Here is a 22,152-nt window from a genome sequence, read left to right on the forward strand (position 1 = left end):
AATGGGTTCAAGACTTCCTGTTACTGGTTAACTGTTTTCTTCTAAAATTAAGACCACAGTAAAGTTAAATACTTGCATATAACACCAAGGGACGTCCTTGATTTAGCACAACATGCTTGTTTTCAAGGATGAATGCAGCTGGAGCCATAGGGGGAAGTTTGTGCTGTCCATTTCTGCCAACATAAAGTGTGTGCAAGTGTCCTTTACTAACTTGATCATGGTCATTGTGGTTAATTAAATAGAAATTGTAGGCATATACCGCAGAGACGTGGAAGAGATCTCAGGCATAAGCTAGTCCAGGGCTGTTCAGATCTGGTGAGGCTGCGGGCCCCAGAAGACATCAGCATGTGTTGCACAGACTTGTACACATTGTTTTTACACTGTTTTTGTACACTTACAGTGTGCATTGGAGCATGCTTGTTTTCTTGAGCCTTGACAACAGTTGTATTGCCACCGGTCTCTTTTTTTGCCTGGATAGTTCCTGTTGTAACAGAATGTCCCCAGTTATGAACCTCACTGGATAACTGTACTATATGCTTGTTTAAGACTGAACAATATGCTCAAGAACAGATCATGAACGATCTGGGCTCCAACATAAATTTGGAGCAGGGAAAAATACTGTCCAGTGTTTGGATTGTGTTTGCTTCTGTTTCTCTTTGCGCGGGATTGGGGGTTCAACTTGTTACTACTTGTTAAAGGTGTGTTACTAACAAGTTATTAATTCAATAAAAGTAAATCTTCTTGAAGATTATTCTTAAAAATGCCCATATTTTGTTGCTTTGATTAGTTTCCACTCTGGCTGATCTCTTTTCCACATTTGATCTGTCGACTGGCATTGTGCTTCTTCCGTTCATTGAGAAGTGAGTAGAAGCGAAAGTGTTTATTTTGGTCGAGTGTTTGGTATTATTTCTTTGTTGCTTTTCTTTTGTTTTTATTTTGGATTTTAAACCACATTTCCAGACCCATTTCATTGTCACTTCCTGCAACTTCATTGTCACTTCCTGATGTGATACCACTTCCTGTGACGTCTTTGACTATGGCTCGCCGGCCCACTGGGTGACAAAAAGTTCGTGATCCGGCCCCACATTCAAAAAGGTTGGGCACCTCTGGGTTAGACGATCCCAGCCACATGCATGTCCAGCCTCCTCTCAAAGACCCCCAAAATAGAGGAGAGCACCACCTCCCTTGGGAGCCCAGTCCAGATTTTGGCAACCCTTACCATAAAGAAGTTCTTCCTGATGCCTAACCTAAATCCGCTCTCTGCCAATTTGTGGAGAAATGTTTGGAAACTGAAGGATGCTAACACTGCATGGATGTATGCGGTAGCCGTGTTGGTCTGAGATGAAAAGAAATGCAAAAATCTAGAACCCTTGGTTCCAAAATGATACCTTTTATTAAACTGACTGAGAAATTGCACGAAAAAATAGAATTTTCTGCAAGCTTTTGGGCATTTGCAGAATTTTTTTTATTTTTTTTTTTTGCAGTTTCTTAGTTGGTCTAATAAAAAATTTCATTTTGGAGCCAAGAGTTCTAGATTTTTGCATTTCTAACATTGCATGGCACTCCACAGCACCCTTGAAAGGATCTCAAGGCACCCCAGGGTGTCACAACTCCCTGGTTGAGACCCAGGTGCCCAACCCCTGTGATATACTGTGGATACACAGTAGATAGATGGATAGCTAAACTAACTGGAGGCAGTATTTAGCTGTGAAAGGCAAATAATACATAGCCATGATAGGCACATAAAACTGTTGATTGCTTCATTTCAGCAACCCTAAAACCTATTTTTTTATCAGCTTTGTTCTCAGCCAGGAGCCACAGGGGGGAGAGAGCAGCTGGGATTTGATCCCGTAGGCTAAAACTTGGTTTAAATACTTTCTTCTATATAGCCAATGGCAAAAAGGAATGTAAGTATGATCTTCCCTACTAGTTTCCCCATTTATGTGTGCTCAAAGAATGGCCTTTCTTCTGTGACAGAAGGCACAAATGATAAGAAAGTGTTTTTCAGAATGGCAATCCTAATCTCACTCCTCTACACATGGGATTTTGCAGTTTAGATGCTGCATGAACCAGGGCAGTAACTGGTTATTCTTAATTATCCTAGCCTTTTTGGCTATGATCACATGCAGCTTTTAATTTAATATGCGCTTCCTCTTCCAGGGACACCAATACATTCTGCACTGGTATGCAGACTAATAAATCTAACTTTTTTCCTCCATTTCTCAACTGATTTTATGAGGGCATGTCTATATATATATCTACAGTATTCCTGAATAGAACTGGATCCTGAATATCTTTATAATACAGATAACAGAGTTATATTACTAGAAGAATTGACCGCATACAGCAACACCCTGTTGAACAACAATATTGTATCCAACTGATGCCCAAGGAATTGGTCCTATATATTTTAATATGACATGCAATGCTCTCTGTCAAATGCCTTTTCACCACCGAGGCATGTGGTTCCCATTGTTTTTTCTGCTTGCATTTGGGTCCCCAAAGGCTATATTTAATTAAGAATATTCTCACGGTTCTCTTCTGTTCATCCTCCTGGAATAAAACCCATATGGTCAGTGTTAATTAGGTTGGCAAGCACTCGATTAAGCCACATTGCCAGGATTCTAAATTTATGATCATCCACCTTTCATAATGGCACTAGTGGAAAATTCCCAGAAGCCATCAAATCCTTCTAGACTGGAAATCAGAGACATGATATGCTAGATCTGAAAGGTGGCTTCCGGCCGCAGTATGGTGTTCCTCATCATTACAGTGAGGTAATGGGTTGGTACTGACTCATAGGGAAGTGTACTACTGTCGCAGCGTTGGTATTGCCAAATCATGAGTCAGGTTGCCAAAATAATAAAATAAAATAAAATAAAAGGAGAGGGTTGTTTTTTTTTTTAATCTTTGCAGCACACTTAGATCACATTTTCAAACATTTCTCTGCCAACTGAGGCTAGGGATTTTCTTCGTTTAACCTGTAAACCAAGGTTCTTCTGTAATCACACAATTCCCAGAGCTGGGCTTTTCAGTCGGTACTAAATATTGTGAGACTTGCAATAGAACAGGGAGAGTTGATACCACTGCAGTTCCCCAAACAAGCTTCAGCTCTTTGTATTTCTGTAATAGCAAACTGTCCAGCAGGAGATTTTCCTCGCTGAGCATGTGATAAATCTATTGTTATACACCTGAACCCTGTCTTCACTATTCCTAATTCAGTCATACTTAATGATCAAGCAATTTGTAGATCGTTACCAGAAGGTTTTATTGAGTTTTATTTTTAAAGAGCTCACCGAAAAGACAAGTATTTAAATAAACATGCAACACGGCTTATGAAAAAACAAGCCGTTATCCTCATATTCCATAATGTAAAGCTCAGTTTATTTACATGTTTTAACGTGAACAAACGAACATGGTAGGCAAATCATGTTGTACATTCAGCCAACATCAGACCTGTACTCCACAGCATAAAGTTACATGTGAATTATGCATTTAGCATATATGTAAGTGCCCCGGTGCATTGAAAAGCCACACAGTGCAAAGACAATGGATGTGTCTCACCTTCTATAACGCAGCTAGGAAAAGAGTTGAGGGTGATGGGAACAACATTATTCCCTCACCCCATCATTTCAGTCAAAGAGGCAATAGTCAATTGGTTTCCATGCATGCTTGGGAGACAAGCTCTGAAGCTCCAGCTGCAACCAGTGAGTTTTGACAGTGCTGTATAGTTTTCAAAATCAAGCCCTGAATAAATTGAAGCTTAGATGCTTAAAAATGCCATGAAAACTCTGCTTTGGACAAGAGATTACGTGAGCTATTGCAAGGAGGATTAGGGCATGCGCAAGAAGAAAGTAGGCTGGGGCTGCACCCTCTCCAAACCCTCACATTTAGCTTAGCTGCAGTCTGAATCTTGGCCTTTGTCACTTCAGCCCCAAGAACATTTTTAAAGAGTAGTAATTGAGACTAAAAACACTGCAGGTCTGCAGGTCCTGGCCTTGTCTAGATGCTCTGGGCTGCTGAGGGGCAGGGAACGAATTTGGTTCAATACCTATCTGTGGCCTGTGACTACAGGGGATAGGGAAGTTAAGCCAAGTGCTTGAATTCTTCAAACAGGTGTCGGTGGCATGTGAGGGAATCCCATCTGTTTCTCATCAACGACAGGGACAGTGTGTAGCGGCTGTAAAACAGCCTTGTGGAACGGCACAGGAAAAAAACCCGTTGGGAACGAGCAGCAGGGCGGCCAAGTGTGAAATACAACACTTATTACATTTCAGGTGTTGAGCAGACATAGCAGGTAGCAATGAAGCACAGTCTGGTGACCATGTCACAAGTGGCAGCAGGATGGGCTTCAAAGGCAGACAGGACTAAGCGGTGCTTCCATATTAGCGCATGTAGGTCGTGAGTCTGCATGCTAATCAGAACACCCCAGGCTGCGTGGACCCGGCAGACTGGAGCAGTCCCAAACTACCGTGTCCATATATCTAAATAAAACTAACAGCACTCTGCTGGGCCCATCTGTTAGAAAGTTTTCAAAAGCGAGTCTCACTGAAAGCAAATGCTGTGAACACTGTTAGTTCTGAACATCTAAAGCTAAAACAAAAAACCCTTTAGCATGCTATTAACTCTTAGCATGAGGCAGGACTGCCTAAGTCTTTGGAGTGAGATCCTCACCTCTAGACCTCTGACAGCCTTTGCCAAGATGGGATTAAGATCTATGCCGAGGATCTGGCTGTTGGAAGATTCCCAATGAGCAGAAGACAATTTATGTGCTGCCTTCTCAGGGCCGTTAGCAAGCCCTAGCATAGGCAGGAGGGACATGTCAGGGTGGGAACTACAGGATTGTGGAGATTCGTGGGAGTAAGATGCCATAACTCTTATGGAGGGAGCCACAGAGCTGCTCAAATAGCAGAACCTGGGAGGGCCGGTGCTCTGCCTCTCTGTTGGCCATGCTGCATCTCTCAGAAGCACGGTGCGGGATACCAACCTTGATGTTGGGATTAAATAAAATAAGCATGTATGAAAGAGCCTAAATATTTGCTAGCCAGGCAGCTTGCATATCCTTCCACAGCAAATTTTAAACACCAATAAGAAAGCCTAGAAGCTGAAAAAACAACATTCAAGTAACACAGAGGGCTGCACTACGTGGTGGATCAGGAACCCAAAACACTGAAGCCAGCGGGCAGCCAACATTCGTGGTTCCAGGGTGGGATCAGGACCTTTAGGTCAGACATTCACTTAGATGCTGGTGACCTCTGCAGGAACTAGACAGAGAATCTTAAAAACAGGATTTCTATGTGTTTGGGTTTAAAGTAGATCTGCTTTGAAGTAACATGTTTTTGTGGTTTAATCGCAGTGTCAAAACACCTACTCCCTCTCTGATTAAAAGGGAAGAGATAAGAAAAGCCAGCATCCTCACATCTCCCCCCCACCCTACTCACTCTCCTCTTTACCATTCTGCCGTGTATCTTTAATGAACAAAAGCTGGGCATAAATTCACAAACAATTGACTACTGGGGATCCAAAGCCAATGGTAGTAAATCAGTGTCACGGAGACGGCGACAAGATTAATGTTCCGGCAGTACTAGTCCATTAACATTGTTATCTTACTTAAACACAGACAGTTTTGTGGGCAAAGGAAAAGCAGCCATTTCTCCAGGTTTCATAAGCCTGAATGTACAGGATGCCACTGATAAGATCTAAATTGTCAGACATGCCAAGCTAGTGAGGAAACTAAGCAGAGGGAAGTATGTAGAAACCGGGCATCCATTCTTTGCTAGGTTCTCATACACATTTTATTCCCCCAAGCTGCACAAAAATACCAAAGCAGTCTCAAGTATTTCCAGGTAAAATCAGTATTCCTAGCAAAAAAAGCAAAACATTGTATGTAGACAGACCAACTGTGTTTTCAGTTACCACGTTATGAATCTAGAATAACTACATTTGAATCAATATAATCCCTGTGCATTTTTGCTAGTAAGAGGAAAATTTGGCCATAAATATATAAATACACAAGCCTACTTTTGCAAATCCTAGGTCCTCGCAAACTGCTTTGCATTGGAGTAACCACCTACAGTGCACAGAAAGCAATTGCTATTGATGTCAACGAAAATTCCTTAAGTTTAGTCAGCCAGTTTGTTACGAGTATGGGCCAAAATACACCAAGCAGACTTAACATTTCTTTCCTGGGTGAAAAAATGTGTTTAGAAAGGGAGGAGGGACAACAGGATGCCACAGCACAATTGCCTCGAAAGCAGATGTACCTTGCATGCAGCAGTAAACGTTGTTGACATGTGTTGATCATTTGTCCCTTTAATCTGACAAATTCCACATCACCCATTTTTATCTACCTTTTCAAAGAAAATATATTTTCCTTTTTATCATAGGTGCACATGACTACATTTCCACTATTCTGCTCAGAAGTTCTGGACTGCTCACATTCATTTATTCTTGACAGGTTGCTCACAAGTGATGGACTGGTTCCCTTTTGCTGTTGAAAACAGAAGAAGAAATCCAACCTACAACGCTGAGGCTGAGATTTGCAAAGCTGCCTGAGAGATCTGGATGCCACTGAGCCTTGAAATCTGTTATGCAGCTTTGGAAAATCTGAGCCATGATTCAAAGTGGAAAATAACTAAATTCAGGCCTCACAAAGAAACGACATGAATCGAATACCAACATATTGGTCACATTTCAGATCTACTAAATACAATGTTTTCATTTCTCCCTGTCCTTGCCCTTTACTGTTTTCATTTCTTCCTGTCCTTGCCCTTTACTGTTAATGTTTGTACCATCTCATCCAATCTGTGGATCCTTCTGTGAAATCAAAAAACTGGCAGCCACAATCTCTGTCCTAAGCTGGCATGTGATCTAACACAACAGTGCTACAAAAAAACCATTAACCCGCACATCTTGCTCGTAACACTAATCAGATAATAGCTCTGTTACTGAACATGTGCAGCAGATTTACTATGTAAGAAAGTGAATCACATGCCTATTCCTGTCTCCTATGCTATTTCCAAGGCACGACATGAGCCAACATTCGTTTTAGTTCAGTAATATCTTCACAGAACATTAAATCCACGTGGTGGTTTCCTCAAACGTAAACGTGTGTCTTTTGAATCCTTCACACTTTATCTGTGATAGATCCGTTTTTGTCCTTCCTTCAATAGGTGCAATTTCTGAAGACTTCAGTTTGGTTTGCACATATTGTGGCAGGACTGGAAAATGGCACAGTCACCTTATTTCACGCAGACATGCATCTTCACAGTGCTGGCTATCAGATCAGTTTTGTATTGCCACAATACTGCACTCATCATTTTATGTTTGCAGTGAGCATCCTTGAAAGGAGGACTCTGATTTACTGCTAGCTTAGGACAAATGCTTTCAAGTTCACAGCTGTGCTAAAGTCCTTTATTAAAATAATCAGTCTTGGGAATTAAATTTGAAACTAGCTTTAAATCAGATCAAGCTTGGCTTTAAACTTATTTATATTTTAAATAGATCTAAAAAAACAGAGCGATAAATAAATAAAGACCATACTCTCGGTGCCTTAGGCCAGTCCTTTGAAGAGCGCTCACTCCTTTTTACTGTGCTCCAGGATGCGGTAGGGTGGTGCAGAGACCCCTTTGGAGCCATGCTGCTCCTGCACTATGGGCAGTGTGGCTGGAGTATAAATTTCTGGCATGCTGTCATTGTTCTCGAGGGCACCATAGGAAAAGGAAGCTTTGAGGTCAGGCTGAACTGCAATCCCTTTGTCGTGCATATTCTGCATGCCTGCAACAGAGGTGGGAAAAGACCATGAATAACAGATTATACACTCCCAGGCTTAGCAAGATGCCCAGTCAGTTGCTTGAGTGTTAAATGAAAGAAATAAATATTATGCTCCTATTTAACACTGAAGCAAGTGATCGGGAAAATGCCTTGGAAAACTGCAGTTGCTTTACTCCTTGCATTAATTTGCATATCTTCTAAGCAGCCCATCAGAAAGGTCATTTAATACACTTCCTGCTTCCCCATGAGTCTATTTTTAACGATTCTTTGAATTGCTGGGGCACCTTTTACCAGAAGTGTTTGACACGTCATTTATATTCAGGACCTGAAAACTGTGTGTATTATACTGTGAGGTCCAGATGACATCCCCTGTATGTGCAATTGGTGGGAGAGGCAGTGCAAGGCACTTGGTAGAACTGAGCCTCTGCTCTCTGTCTCCTCTCCTGGAGGACAGAGCCTCTCATTAATCAAGTGTTTGTGAAGTGTCTGAAGATGAACAATACTGATTTTTATTAAGACTGGTTCAGACTTTAGGCCTGATTCTTCTTTATACCAAAGCTCTGTTACACCCTTCTGGTACCATAGAAGGGGCCTTAAAATGGGAGTAAATATTACCCTTTTATACAACTAGATCAGTGTGAAGAGTCCTTGCTGGAGGTGAGGATCTGGCTCTTTGCATTCATTTTTAAATGATTTCCAAAACAGCCGCGACATTCATCCTATCAGCTGCACAGTGAGAACAGCCACTCATCTGACCGTTTATGCTGTTGACCATCGAAGGCAGAGGCACAGCTCACCACAGCGTAAAAGAGCCGTGGAGACCTGTGGCTACTCCCTCTCCATGTACACTGCTGGCATAGCAGAGTACAACAATGCCCTGGCAATACCTTTCCCTCCTGGTTTTCCAGAGGGTGCCCCAGCCCTATATAAGTCATATAGAAGTACCACCTCTTTCAAAATAACCAGACTTTTTCACCACACAGGCAAAGGTCAGGCTTAGTCTGTCACCAGGCCTGGCCTGCAAAGAAGTTGGATGGTGGAGCTTTGCAGCACAGTTCAGCTGCCCGTGGGCACACAGTAAATCAATGCTAGTCCGTGCTAGAGTATCCCACAGGCCACCCTTCATTTGCCCTAGAGCAAGAGCATGCACTGGCAGTTGCTGCAAAGAAGCTGCCATCTCCAGCCAGGCCAAACCTAAGAGGCTCTTTCTAGGAGTAGCCTTTTGTGGTTACTGGCTTCATCTACTAGCCTGCTGTCCCATGAGAGGTCCATTTGAGCATCCTAGCTAGAAGTCAGCTGCACTGGACTTTTTTTTCTTCCTATCTTCCTTCAAGCCTAACACCTGCCTCAGGTCTTGCAGGACCCAGACCGATTAGGTCCCCGGCAGCACAGTGACTCTCTCTTGACTTGTGTCAAGTCTGCACACACTGTGAGAAGGCACATCCTGCTGTAGCTCCAGCAGGCAAGAGTTTGAAGCCTTAATTCAGGCTGTCCCTAGTCAACCCAGTTGTGAGTGAATACCTGCTCATCCAGCCTGAGGAGTCAAAGGCACCCAGACATAATGCTAGCCACACTACACATCACTGGCTAGTTGGTGTAAGCCAGAGGCGTAATAAGTAGTTTCTCTACCCTGGGCCACCACTACTATTCTCGTGTCCCCTCAAAATTGGTGCCCAGGGCTGACACCCCAGTCTCCCATCCGTAGTTACACTGCTGGTTCTAGCCCAATGAGCTGCTATTATTAGGTAGACCTTTGGTCATAAGGCACAGACGGTGTAATAAAAAAAGAACAAGAGGAAGAAAATACTGTAGCCCCCCAAGAGGTTGGCGTGTTCAGTTATGTTAGCATCTGCTGAGAGATCAAACCATGACTTTTCATTCTGAAAATTGACATTTAAGAGGTTCAAAATGTTGGATTTTTATAGCTACCTGGCATGGCATCCATTGAGATATAGGGTTCAAATGGTATTGATTTCTTCCTGTTTCTTGTGATCAAGAAGACACCTAAAAATGCGATGAGGCACCTGGGACAGAGACAGCGAGAAAGAGAGAGAGAGAGAGAGGTTCTAGTGAAGTTCATGAGCCAAGGTTGTTGCTTTTCTGAATGTCTGTCACGCAAGAGAAGACTCAGAGCTGGAAGACAGAGAAGCTGTGGGGCTGAGTTACAACACTGCTCACTGGGGAGCAATGTGTCTTAAATGAATAATCACTGTGTTCACAAAATTGGGATCCATGCCATGCGCTACAAGCAGTAACAGCAAGTCCACCTTTTCCTTAGTAATACACGTAGTTTCATAGAAGGTCGGGTCGGAAGGGACCTGAGCAGATCATCAAGTCTGACCCCCTGCCATGGCAGGAAAGGATGCTGGGGTCAAATGACCCCAGCTAGGTGTCTATCTAGCCTCCTTTTGAAACCCCCAGGGTAGGAGCGAGCACCACAAAGAATTATTAATTTACTTATGTGAAGACATTAAGTCTTGGCTAATCACAGGGGATTGGTAACAGCCCTCAATTTAATTCACTCTTACAAAATGTCAGGATTCCAGTCTGTTCAGGAATTTCTCTACATAAATTCACTAACAGTTGTCAGCCTTGATTTTTGCAGTATGCTAATTAGAAAAGGCAAGGTTAATTACACTAAGCCCTGACTGTTCCTTCTGTATTAATTTCTAAATTAGCCTTGTGTGTCCCTTGCTTATAGGGAGTGAGTTACATCCAGACACCGTACCGCGACTCAATACCGAGACATTCCTGAGAGCTTTACTGAGTATCTGTGCAGTGACTGACTGGACTCCCAAAGTCCTGTCCCAGCCCAGTGTAATGTAAGATCAGCATAAAACCTGAGGTGGGTGACCTAGAAACAGCCCTTTCTTTGATCAGTCTAAAGCCCAGCTCGAAAATGAAAAGGGACATCTTTAGGACTTTGCAATATATTCTAAAGGGGATAAAAATATTTTTAGACAATCCTGGTACCAAGATACATGCTTCAGGATATAAAGTGATTTCCATGAGAGTCAGGAAGGCATCTGCCCACATGGTATACCTTGCACAATTATGTGCCCTGTGGAGTAACACAATCCCACACAAAGTGAAGGCAGGGCAAGATCCTGCACTCCACAGGCTATTGCACAATCGAAAGTCATTCACATGACTTTAGAAGTTAATGCATGTTCACCTTACAAAACAATGCACTAAAATATGCAACCCCAGATGAGTTTCAATACAAGGTTGCCCCCACTCCTCCCCTCCTTTTTAGGTTTAGGAGGAATACCTTTAATTTTCTAACAATGTAAGGGTGAAGGATGAGTTTCTCATTTCATGTAAATCAGTAAAGTTCTGATTTCACCAGCTCTGTGCTGACTTCCCCAAACAGATAATCTAGCTTGGTGTTTTTAAAACACTTACCCTAGTGCAAACATGCATATGTGGAGAACATCTTCACCAATGAAGTCCAAGTAGAAGGTTGCGCCTGAGAAAGGAAGAAATAGCATGGACAGGTTTTGCTGTGTTTAACTTCTTTTCCCCTCACTGCTTGTTCAAGCAAGGGGAGCTAAATCTTAAGTAAATCGCTTCAAGGAATCAAAACCAATATAAAAATCATGAAAGATCTCACATTTTACATGCTTTTTTTAACAGAGAAGCTCTTAAAGACTATTAAAGGAAGTTTATCAGTAGAGCAATGCTGATTGGGGATTTGATAGTGAAGATTAAGAACCTTCATGACAATATGCAATTTGAGAGGCCTTGTCTACCTGTCAAAATGTTACTGGTTATAAAGGTATAACCATTATAGCTATGCAGGTATAAACCCCCTTGCGTGGAAACTCTTTTTCTAGCATAAGATACACCAAAAAAGCCATTCTTGAAATCCTTCCCAAGTGACAAAAGCTGCACCTCACAAAGCCACTCTCCAGTTGCACTAAGATTGTCCATAAGGGCTGGAGGAGTGGGATGATCTCCCTAGAGTAGTTTGGGGTTAAATTCCCACCTTTGGTTATATTGAAAAAGAACCCTCTGGTAGATCAGAGCTGACCAGGAAGGATTTGCTCAGAGAGACAAGTGCCTGCAAGGATGTGAGGAGCTGCCTTCTCCATGCCACAAAAACAGAAGTTTCTGGCACAGAATTGCAAAAGGCTGTTCTGGAGAATACAAAAGCATTTATCTATAGCATCAGACCTGCTTTGTCAAGCATCTGCATCAGCTGGATGGTGCTTCACAGGGAGAGAACTTTTAGCTGTTTTCCTGTGTTATATGTCTAGCAAGGATGGACATGTTAAGCAGGAGTGAGCAACGCTGTCTCAATCAGAAACAGCAGGAGCATCAAACCAGCTGCCGGATCTTAACAGAAAACTTTAGCAAATCTAGTGGGATAATTCACACTTGAAAAATGAATCTGACCTTAGAGGAGGGCAAGAAAATACAAGACATCTTCAGCAAGGCTGTCATTCTTCCCTAGCTACAAGTCAGGAATATGCTTCACCACATTTTGCTCTTTTGTTTTTAAATTACAACGAACTTGATGCATGTCTGGGCAATGTTACCTGCTGTAATTGCTATTGTCGTGGACAAGATGTACCCGATGCTGGCGATCTGGGACGAGTCATACAGCTGTGAGGCTTGAGCTAAAAATCTGCAATACAGGGACAGACAATGCAATCTGGTTTTCTTTGAGACGGGCTCTCAAAATTGATTTAGAAGTTGTTGCAGAATGAGATGGTTCCCTCTCTTCTTTAGGACATGTCTCCAAAGAATAGCACCCACATAAATATCAGCAATGAGACTCCTTTCTTCTCTCTACCTTCAATGTGCTTAATGGGGATATGCAATAGTTTGAATGAGGGGAGGGTCCGACCCCAGGGTGCAACCCAGGCCGCGCTAGAGCCAATGGAAGTTTTACCAGCTGACATCAAACAGGGCCAGAAATGCTCCCAGATTAAGACATTCTTATCCATGCTGCCAACAACATTTGAGATGATAAAAGCAACAAATTCAAGAAACACTTTTTTCAGCAATTCTCTATAATCTCTGCATTTCTATTAGTTCGTTCAATGAACTACAAGCTGCCAGTTTCACTTTCTGTATCTATTCATTCATTCCCACTTGCCTTTCAGGCTCTTGAGTACAAACAAAGGACTGTTCTGTTTGGGTTGCCAATACTAGGGAAGAAAAAAGAGCAGGCACATTTACATCTCTCCCAGGCTTTGTAAATCCCGTTTTTAACTGAATGTATATTTTAAATACAAAGGACTTGTCAGCATCGCTGTAAGGGAGAGACACAAGAATACCAGTCTGAGCTCCTGCACTAAGGATTTCAGATGCCAATCACTCCTTTGTGGTGTATAGCAAGTAGGGCCAACATACTTAACAATGTTAACACAGGGTCCAATAGTCTGCCCATCAAAAGGTTCTCATAGGAGCTGGAACTGGGCTTTCTAGGTGAAACCTGGCTTAAGGGGACTGGCATACTGTTGCAGCATCAAATGTTCATTATCCTACATCATCAAGTTAAGGGCATGCAATTCCACTACTCCTTGCAACCCAGTCCCTTTTTTTTTTGTTTGCTTAATACAATCATAATGTATTGTTTAAATAGCAACGAGGTGAAGATTTTTAACAAGAACTCCCTCTGTCTGGGCCAGGCAGAAAGCAAGATATTTAATGATCTAATCTTGCCAGGTTAGGTGAACGTGTAAAAGGCAGTTCTTTTTTACCCCATGACATGGCGTGCAGTTGAAGACCAGAAGACAGTCGACTTACGTTGCCTGAAAGACCGCTGTTGCTACCATGCAGACGAACATGATATAAAAGATTGGGTAGTCAAGTTGGAGGCTTCCTTGTATCGAGACAAAAATCATGCCTGCAACTGCCTTCACGGTCACGACAGTCATGGAACCTGTGAATAGTGGACAAGGCTCAGCTGCAACATTGCAGCCTGCAGCGGTGGAGGGCCAGCTGTGCAAAACACATCAGGAGGCAGCAAACAAAGAAAAAGGGTGGTAAGAGCCCAAGTCTTCCTTTGGCCGAAGACAGAACCAGGCCCAGCAAGTCCTGAGCTTGACTTGCTAGAACACAGGAACCGAAGGGCTGTCTTGGCTCACTGAATCCCAGCCCCTGCTAATGCAGGCAATGACATCATATAATCCCATTCACAAACTAATCATACTCCAGCTTCTCATGCTGAGACTGCGGGTAAATTGCTTCAGTGCTCTGGAACTCAGTTTTCCCCATCTGCAAAATGGGGGTATTTACTAATTATCTGTAATTAGTATATTTGAACAGCACTTTAAGATCAAGCCAATATGCATAACTTCCAGGTAACAAAACTGCGAGTATCTCTTACCCATCCCAAAGATTAGAACTGAGAAAATCCTGCTCCCCTCTCTGCTCTTGGAGCCCAAGTCAAGGACATTTAGAGGTCAGGGAGTCTCACTGTTTCATGATTTCCCCACCCTGGGAGGCCCCTGCTTACAGCAGCAGTCTCCTGCAGCTCAGTGAAACCCCACAGTGAAGGATGCCACATAAAAAGCAACACTGGAGTACGGTGGCATGTAGTTTTCAAAGCTCAGCACAAGAGATCCCATTAGGCACCAGAAGGGCATGTCTGCAGTGCATTATGCAGCACTATGGAGAGATAAGCTATCGCAGGGGCTGGAAGAGGTGCAGCAGGACACTGAAGAAGCAAGGCACTTGGCTGTGGCAGGGCACTATGCTAATGGGCTACGTGAACTAATGCGCTTGGAGCTGGCTTGGAGTGGTATCTCTACACCACACCTCTCTGCACCTGGTAAACACACACCCCGGTGTCGGCTTTCACTTTGAATTCTTCAGCGCATCGGTGTGCATCTCCGCCTTCTCGTTATTTAACTCAGGTTGTTTAAGTAAACAGATTAACCAAAAAGATGACATTGGGTGAAATCATAGCCCCACGGAAGGCAGAAACAAGGTTGCACTGAAGTCAATGGGAATAGCTAAACAGAGACCTGTTGAACCTGTATTGTGCTGTTTGCTTCTCTGGGCTGGAGACAACTGCTGTGAGTGTTTACCTACTTCCTTTACAGCTGCAGGGGCTAACTGCAGTCACTGTAAAAATCCTCCACCTTTCTCTAGCACCATTCAGCTCCCAGTTTTGAATATTTATAATATTAATATTCACTTTCTAGTATACCTTTGACGAGCCTCATTTGACAGATGAAGAAAGTGGAAGCAAAGGGTGGTCAGCTCCTGTGCCCACAGTCACCCACTGTCAGAGCCAAGCAGCTCCCTGGCACCAAATCACATTTTCACCAAACAACGATCTTTCCGGTTCACCTGACGTCATGAGACGCTTTGCAGTGTTTACAGACTATGCGCGGGGAGTTGAGAACCACATACTCCCTTCTCTCTGGGCCACTGTGTCCTACCCCTGGGCAAAAAGGACCCAGTAGTTGGATAGCTCTTTCCCATCTTTACCTCCTATGACCCTATCTTGCCCTAGCAAGATACAGACTTCCTCTACTTTTCAGGAACACTTATGGCATTATATTATTGACATGGTTAAAGAGATAAAATGCACTAAATGTACTCCCCCTATCACTCATGATGTAGTTTGCCATGACAGACGTGGTTAGACACATTTATATGCACAAGTGAACTTACCCAGCAATGCTACCAGCAGAAGAATAACTACTATGTAATTGGCATTTCTCTCCTTGTAAAAATACAGCAGCAGGCAGAACAGTATGATCTCCACAAGCTACAGAAATGCAGAAAGAAGGACATTAAAAACAGGATGAAGAGGAATCCCTTTTCTTGTAGCGGATGGGGCTCTGGGGTACTTGGAGGTTGGGTTCACAGTAGATTATGCTTTTATTTGACGATACAAAACTTCCTGGTGCTCTGAAACTTGACAGACACCGCTAAGGTCTTTTCAAATTGTGATGCTGTGAACATCCATCAGGGTGTAGGCAGGATCTGGCAAGATTACATATCAAACTCAGCTGCGATCTGAACAAACAAGACTTAATTGCTTCTCCAGGAACAGCCAAATGACCCTTTCTGGGAGATTTCATTGGTGACCTAAAGTGACAGGCCAGACAACCCCAACCATACACCCTGGCCCCAGATCTTAATCCATTTTTTCCTAAAGTGCTTTCCAGAAAGCACATTCCACCATCCGTTGAAGGCAATGGTAATCTTTCAGCTGGTTTTACTGGGGGCTGGATGAAGTTCTGATCTGAGCAGCTATGGGTACAGTATTTGAACATCTAGGGAACATTTATTGCCCAACCTCCTTGTGACTATTGCCATGGAGTGATACTGGAAGGTTTGGAACAAGGAACGGAGGACGAAGAAGATCAATCTTAGGTATACACTCTGCGCTTTAAAATCATACTCCCACAGACACACACAGAGCAGAGGAACAGTAACATGCTCAAAAATGTAGCCAATGACTACGAAAAACCATTTTCAAATGAAAGCCCCAGCTAGGCATATGTCAGAAAACCAAGCCACATTTTATGGGCCATCTTACCATATACAAAAGAAATGGCCAGCTGACTAAATGTTTAGTGATATTGTCTCCTGTCATTGCCTCATGACTATTAGGTCCGAACGTTATCAGCAGGTAAGTTCCAACGACTGCCAAACCACAGCCTACAAAGGATAAAACATAGCGCCCTTCGGCAAACAAAGGACAAGAGAGAGAAGGCTTTAGTGGGTTAGTACAGATATGTGTGGTATCTATTGCGCATGCAGTGACTGTTATCAATGAGACCGTGCTTCCCACTGGAGATGATTCACTCCTCCACCCTCCCTGCCCCATTTTCAACATCTTAAAGAAAATAAGCAGTGTGTGGTTAGCTGAGAAACTGAGAGTTAACTCAAGCTCGAGTCTTCTACACAACGAGAAGGCTGCAAGGTCTGATGTCTGGGTTCAGACAACCTGACAACGGCTCTCTAACACTACATAGAGTTCACTTTCTACGCCCCAATCCTGCACACACTTGCACATACATGTAGTCCTGCCAAACTCAGTTGCCTACAGAATTGAGGGCTTGAGCTGGGGCATCAGCCTGGAAAACTACCATTGGCAGGGAGGCCACCTTAGCTGATTTCTACAATTAGCCAACAAGGAGAGGACCTTACTGGGTCAACTTCAATGGTCACCCTGAGAAATAGAAAATCCATTTGCAACAACAATAGACGAAACTTTGCAGAGAGAAGTGTCATTTTAACAACTAATGGATTCTCTTTAATCGCAGGTCTCAACAGTCCATGCCATCCATACGCAGCCTGAGGCAGTGGGAACAAAGCAGCATTCAAAGCAGAAATTAAGACATACAGAAAAACAGAATTCAGACTTACTCAAAAATTCCTTGGGCTTCCATTTCTCTTTAATGAATATAATGCCGATGATTGCGCTAGCTAATGAAAAAAGAAAACAGGAGGAGTTCTGTATCGTGTGCTCTGATAAGCAATCTCAACTCGGTGTGTACACAAGCCTGTGTGACACAGACATTCTCTCTTACCTATAACCGACACAGCACTGAGTGGCACGATCAGAGAAAGAGGGGCAAAAGCATAGGACGAAAACACTCCCAGTTCCCCCAGCAGCAGGAGCAGCACACCACACCACCAGATCTTGGTCCTGAAGTAGGCCCGGGGATCCTTCGATCCTGCCAGCCGGATGTGGCTATATTTCTGGAAGGGAAAACAAAGCAACAGAAACCTCAGCATGCTGCCTGGTTTTCAAGCACAGGATGCTTGGGGCAGGGTCAGTATTCCTTTCGTGATACTCACCTGGAGGTTGAGTGCAATACTGATGACAAGGTGTCCAAAAATAGCCAGTAATGCGCCGATCAAATTTTCCTGTAAAGCAGAGCAAGTATGTAGCTATTAGGTTTGACCGCAGGAAACTGCCGGTGGCTGACAGAAAGCAGATCTTTAATATCTATTGCTGATTAGGTTGCCTCTCTCTCCGTCTCTTAGTTCTGTTCCCAGATCTGCCACCCTTCCTTTGGATATCGGGAAACTCAGGGACAAGGGGGTTAACTGGAAAAAGGCTTACGTTAACACTTGTAGAGTTCTTTGGTCTCCTTAGAAGGGAAGTGACTGAGCCACGTGCAAGGCTCTTGTCCCCTAAATGTGACACTTGGAAAAGCCATTTCCTCTGGGGACCCTGGCAAGTCATAAAGTCAGAGTTCACCGGGGTACACACAGCTTGGTTCAGAGTCTAACAGACTGGCCGACCATGATTAGAACAGCAGCTAAGGAAGGGGCTAATCTCTACCATCCTATAGGGCAGCCAGCCTGTAGGAGAAGACTTCCAATGTGCCTTTTACGCAAACCATTTATTCCACCCAAAGCAGAGGCTAAGGGATAGGGACCCCTGGAAAACATCTCCTCCCTCCCTGCCCCACCACAGACAAGCCTTTAGTAAGCAGCAGCTTTAACAATGTCAAGGCAGGATTCGGAGTAAATGGAAAAGAGTCAATGGATCACAAAATAAATGTACATTAGGAACTCTCAGAAGAGCCTGAAGGACCAGACGGCCATTTGGCCTTTGTGTTCTTTTGGCATGTCTAAATCTCACTAGGTGCATCTACACGTTGCCCTACAGCGACACAGCAACGTGCTATGTTGCTGTACGGCACGCTACGGCGATGTAGCAATCACGTGGGTCTACATGTGATCGCCAGCTCCGTCACGGTCACAGCACGCTCCCTGGTTACAGCGCGCCACTATGGCGATGTAGCGGCGAAAACTAACCATGCATCACGTGCACAGCGCAGTAACCGCCCACACGGCACCATGCTTTAGTAATCCCAAAAGGAAGTACTAAAGCACGGTGCTGTAGCAACGTTGCCGTATGGTGACATGTAGACACACTCATTAGGTATCATTAACACTTCAGATTTCAATGTAGATATTCAAGATACGGTGCGGTGTTCGGGTTATTTGGGATAGCAGAGCCCATGGCTCCCTCCCTCTCCTGTCATTAAAGAAACTGTTTTTCCTGTGCATGATCCATACATGATTAAAGCAACACATTAATATATGCATGGCAGAAAGTTCTCTGACAGGCTGAAATGATCAGGATGCAAGCAAAGTTCACTGAGCGATGAATCTCATCAAGGCAGCTTCACCTGAAGTACCCAAGAGAAATTCCTGCAGCAGGCAGCAGGAGAGGGAGGGAAGACCTTTACAACCGGCCATGCAACCCCGGTTGTTGGAGTTCAGCAGGTTCTGCTGGATTATTAACCAAACCCAGGGTAGCAGGGCAGGCCTGGCCTCTCCTGAACAGCACCTGAAGTACAGCAGAGTTGGGGCTGGCTACTGAACTGAGTGGGCTGCCAGTATGGAAGCGTGTCCATGTTGGTTTTCTCCATAGCGCTTAGCCTTATACTGCACCCAGGCCCTTTTTCTCAGGGAAGTGCCTGTTCAGGTGCACACAGTCATTTAGACTGATGTTCAAAGGAGCCCTGGGTTGAGGAGCGTGATAAAAGTCCGGGGGAATTATGCACCTCACCCTATCAGGCTCCTTGCGAAGAGCCAGCTCCCCCCCGCAGCGAGGAAGGGTGCTTGTCAGGTGAAAGCCCAGGGTTCAGTTCCCATCTCTGCTGCCCACTCTCCATCTGACCTTGGACACGTAATTGTTAAGGTCGTGAAGTACCTGAAGAGAGGCTCGGAGGGGAATTCACAGAGCACCGAGGCACCTGCTTCCCAACGAGAATGGCAAGGGGAGTCAGACGGGCGATGCATCTTAGGGCCCCTCAACACCTGTGAACATCTGTCCCTTGATATTTTTGAGCCTCAAACAGGGAGTAACAACCCTCCCTTCCTTTGTCTGTCTTGTCTAAGTCTCCAAGATGGGGACTCTCCCTCCCTGGGCATGTTCACAGCAAGTGGCACACCTGGGCTTACAGTACTACAGCCGTGCGTTACCCACACGGCTCAGATCACTCGAGAAAACAGTTCATTTCCCAGCTTCAGTGTCAACCTCAACTTAAAACCTCACACAAGAATGGGCAGGTGTGTTAGGGCCAACTTCACAGTGTCTCCGGTGCAAATCTGACCTTGTAGGAAAAGGACTCTGCGTGGGGCTGCACAGACACAGCTGGTGTTGCCAGCGGAAGCTGCTGGAGCTGCAGGTCTGGGCCGTTTCCTCCCTCCATTTTGGTTCATTTGTGCATCTCCTCTTCCGCTGCCTTTGCAACCACAACTGCTGCTTAGAGAAGAGACTCGGACACTGCTGCCCCTTGGCCCATCACTTTGCACCACCTCTTCCTGTCCATCTTGCCACGCCTGGACAAAGGACCGGCCGGTCAGCAGAGGCAGGGCATCCCCATCCGCACCCGCTCCTCCTTTGCACAGTTGAGCAGAAGTGGGCGCCTCAGTCCTTGCAGGAAAGGGGTGCCTCACTCCAGACGAGGCATGGATTCACCCTCATTTCCAACGAGTCAATCTCGTGGTAGTTTATATTTCCTGAGATGACACTTTAGACACTAGAAGAGATTTCAAAGGAAAAAGCAGGTAACTCAATGACTAACAATCACATTTGCTCTGAAATTCTGGCCAAGAATACCAGGAAATCTCTGGGCTCATACATGATTCCCTGTGATCAAATTCATTTCCACGTAGATGAAAGCTCAGTGGTCCAGGATTGTATCAGAAGACGCACATGCCTAGAAATGCACCAAGCGCAGTTTATCCAGCCACACAAACCAGACTGGGTCTGAACGGTGAACTTTCTCTAGGCTGACTTTCAGTACTAAGATTTTCCTGCTCGAGAGGCCTATCTGAAAAGCCTGCTGTTCTCCAAGCCCTGTTTTATCCTTCCCTAACATCTAGTGACCTTGTGTGATCGACCCAGAACAAACACCTAATCTCTACCATCCTAGGGCAGCCAGCTTGCAGGAGAAGGCTTTCAACGTGCCTTTTATGCAAACCATTTATTCAACCCGAAGCGGAGGCTAAGGGGTAGGGACCCCTGGAAAACATCTCCCCTGGCACAGGCAAGCCTTCAGGAAGCACCAGCTTTAACAATGCCAAGGCAGGATTCAGAGTAAATGGAAGAGAGTCAATGAATCACAAAATATAAGTACATTGGGAACTCTCAGAAGAGCCTGAAGGACTTGCACATGCATGTGCATCTGCTTGCTACAGATGGGAAGATACGGTGCCTCTTTTCATAGGAGTGACACCTGCTCTTGCTTTGCTCTGATCCTGCGCCTGTTTTCATCCCTGGCAACACTCCCACTGACTTCGGTGTCAGCAGGATCGAGCCCTGACAACTGCAGGCTCCTTCGAGCAAGACGAAATGGTCCTTCTGAGAAAAGGAGGCACAGAGTTAGGGACCCGATTCTCCGAGGGGCTCGGCACCCCTCAAAATCAGGATCTACATGAACGCGAGCCAGACACCCACCTCAGCCTGCTCAAGCAAGCGCAGGGTTGCGGTTTCTTGTAAAAATTAAATCGCTACCCAGTTGCGAGACAAATCCAGAGCCGATCTCGCCGGCCGAGAAACTTCTTTCATGTCACTTCCTGCTCGAGGCGGCAGCCCGCTCTGAGCACCGACAAACGAGGCAGGGGGGCTGAGCAATAATATCCCGTGGCAAAATAATCCCAGCAAGGCACGTAACACAAGCACAGAGGAGCGGGAAGGAAAAAAAAAGGAAATTCATGAACTTCCTCCAGCCCTTGCAAAGTCATGTCAGTCGTTCGCCCACTCCCAGCTGCAAACTCACCACCAGCTCGCCACAGACCCCGGCCAACTCCTTGCCCCCAGACGTGCAGATTTACCCCAACCGCTTGTAATGTTTTTTTCCAGCTGAACTTACGTCTCCCGGCCGGCTGCAGTGGTTTGTGTTTTGCTCTTTCCGAGGCCCTGCAATTTGAGCCTGCACCTGCCAGTCACCTGCCTGGGCGCAGGGCGGATGACAGCGACTGGCTGTTTGGTGGCTGCCGCAGTGCATTGGCTGGGCAGGGTAAAGCTTGTTTGAAGTGCACAGAGCCGGGGATGCGGAGAAGGGAAGCAGGTTTTTGTGGGGTGGCCTCTAGTGGCTGCAGTTTTGCACTGAGCAGAACCCGCTTCTGTGCCGTCCTGACAAGCAACCGGCTTCCCTGCAAGCGGCCAAGCCACCTGGGCACATCAAACCAGCAGCGCTGGGCCCATCCCCACAAAACCAGGCAGTGTCCTCTGATGGGCCTGGTCCTGCGTGATGCTGAGCGCCCGCGCAATCCGCAAAACCAGCGAGAGATGCCGGCCTCAGCACCGCTCCTATTGCAAACTCCTTTCATGGGGCTGCTTTGGATTTAGTCTCCGGTGCCGCCGAGCAGAAAGGCTTCTGCTGGCAACGGCAATCATCACTTTTCTAATTAAACGTCCCCAAAGTGTTGTTA

At 45.0% G+C, this 22,152-nt stretch overlaps 1 protein-coding gene across 5 annotated transcripts; it reads right to left on the reverse strand.

Moving 5' to 3' along the window:
* Window positions 1–3,243: 3,243 nt before the first annotated feature.
* On the reverse strand, window positions 3,244–21,722 carry NIPAL3 (NIPA like domain containing 3). Of its 5 annotated transcripts, none has more exons than XM_019498905.2 (13): window positions 21,591–21,722; window positions 21,176–21,344; window positions 19,827–20,255; window positions 17,551–17,619; window positions 17,280–17,451; window positions 17,116–17,175; window positions 16,283–16,404; window positions 15,409–15,505; window positions 13,531–13,666; window positions 12,315–12,403; window positions 11,179–11,242; window positions 9,703–9,797; window positions 3,244–7,776 (listed from the first exon to the last, which is right to left on the reverse strand). In XM_019498905.2, the coding sequence occupies exons 3-13, from the start codon at window positions 19,923–19,925 to the stop codon at window positions 7,577–7,579; spliced, it is 1,203 nt and encodes a 400-aa protein (XP_019354450.1). In that variant the 5' UTR covers window positions 19,926–20,255; window positions 21,176–21,344; window positions 21,591–21,722; the 3' UTR covers window positions 3,244–7,576. The 5 variants fall into 5 exon arrangements, with proteins under 5 accessions (XP_019354450.1, XP_019354447.1, XP_019354448.1 ...); XM_019498902.2 differs by having other exon boundaries at window positions 16,283–16,428; window positions 21,591–21,721; XM_019498903.2 differs by lacking the exon at window positions 21,591–21,722 and adding an exon at window positions 21,498–21,581 and having other exon boundaries at window positions 16,283–16,428.
* Between the last annotated feature and the right edge of the window lie 430 nt (window positions 21,723–22,152).

This window comes from Alligator mississippiensis, chromosome 6 (assembly GCF_030867095.1).
Source record: "Alligator mississippiensis isolate rAllMis1 chromosome 6, rAllMis1, whole genome shotgun sequence".
In the NCBI taxonomy this organism is placed as follows: Eukaryota; Metazoa; Chordata; order Crocodylia; family Alligatoridae; genus Alligator; species Alligator mississippiensis.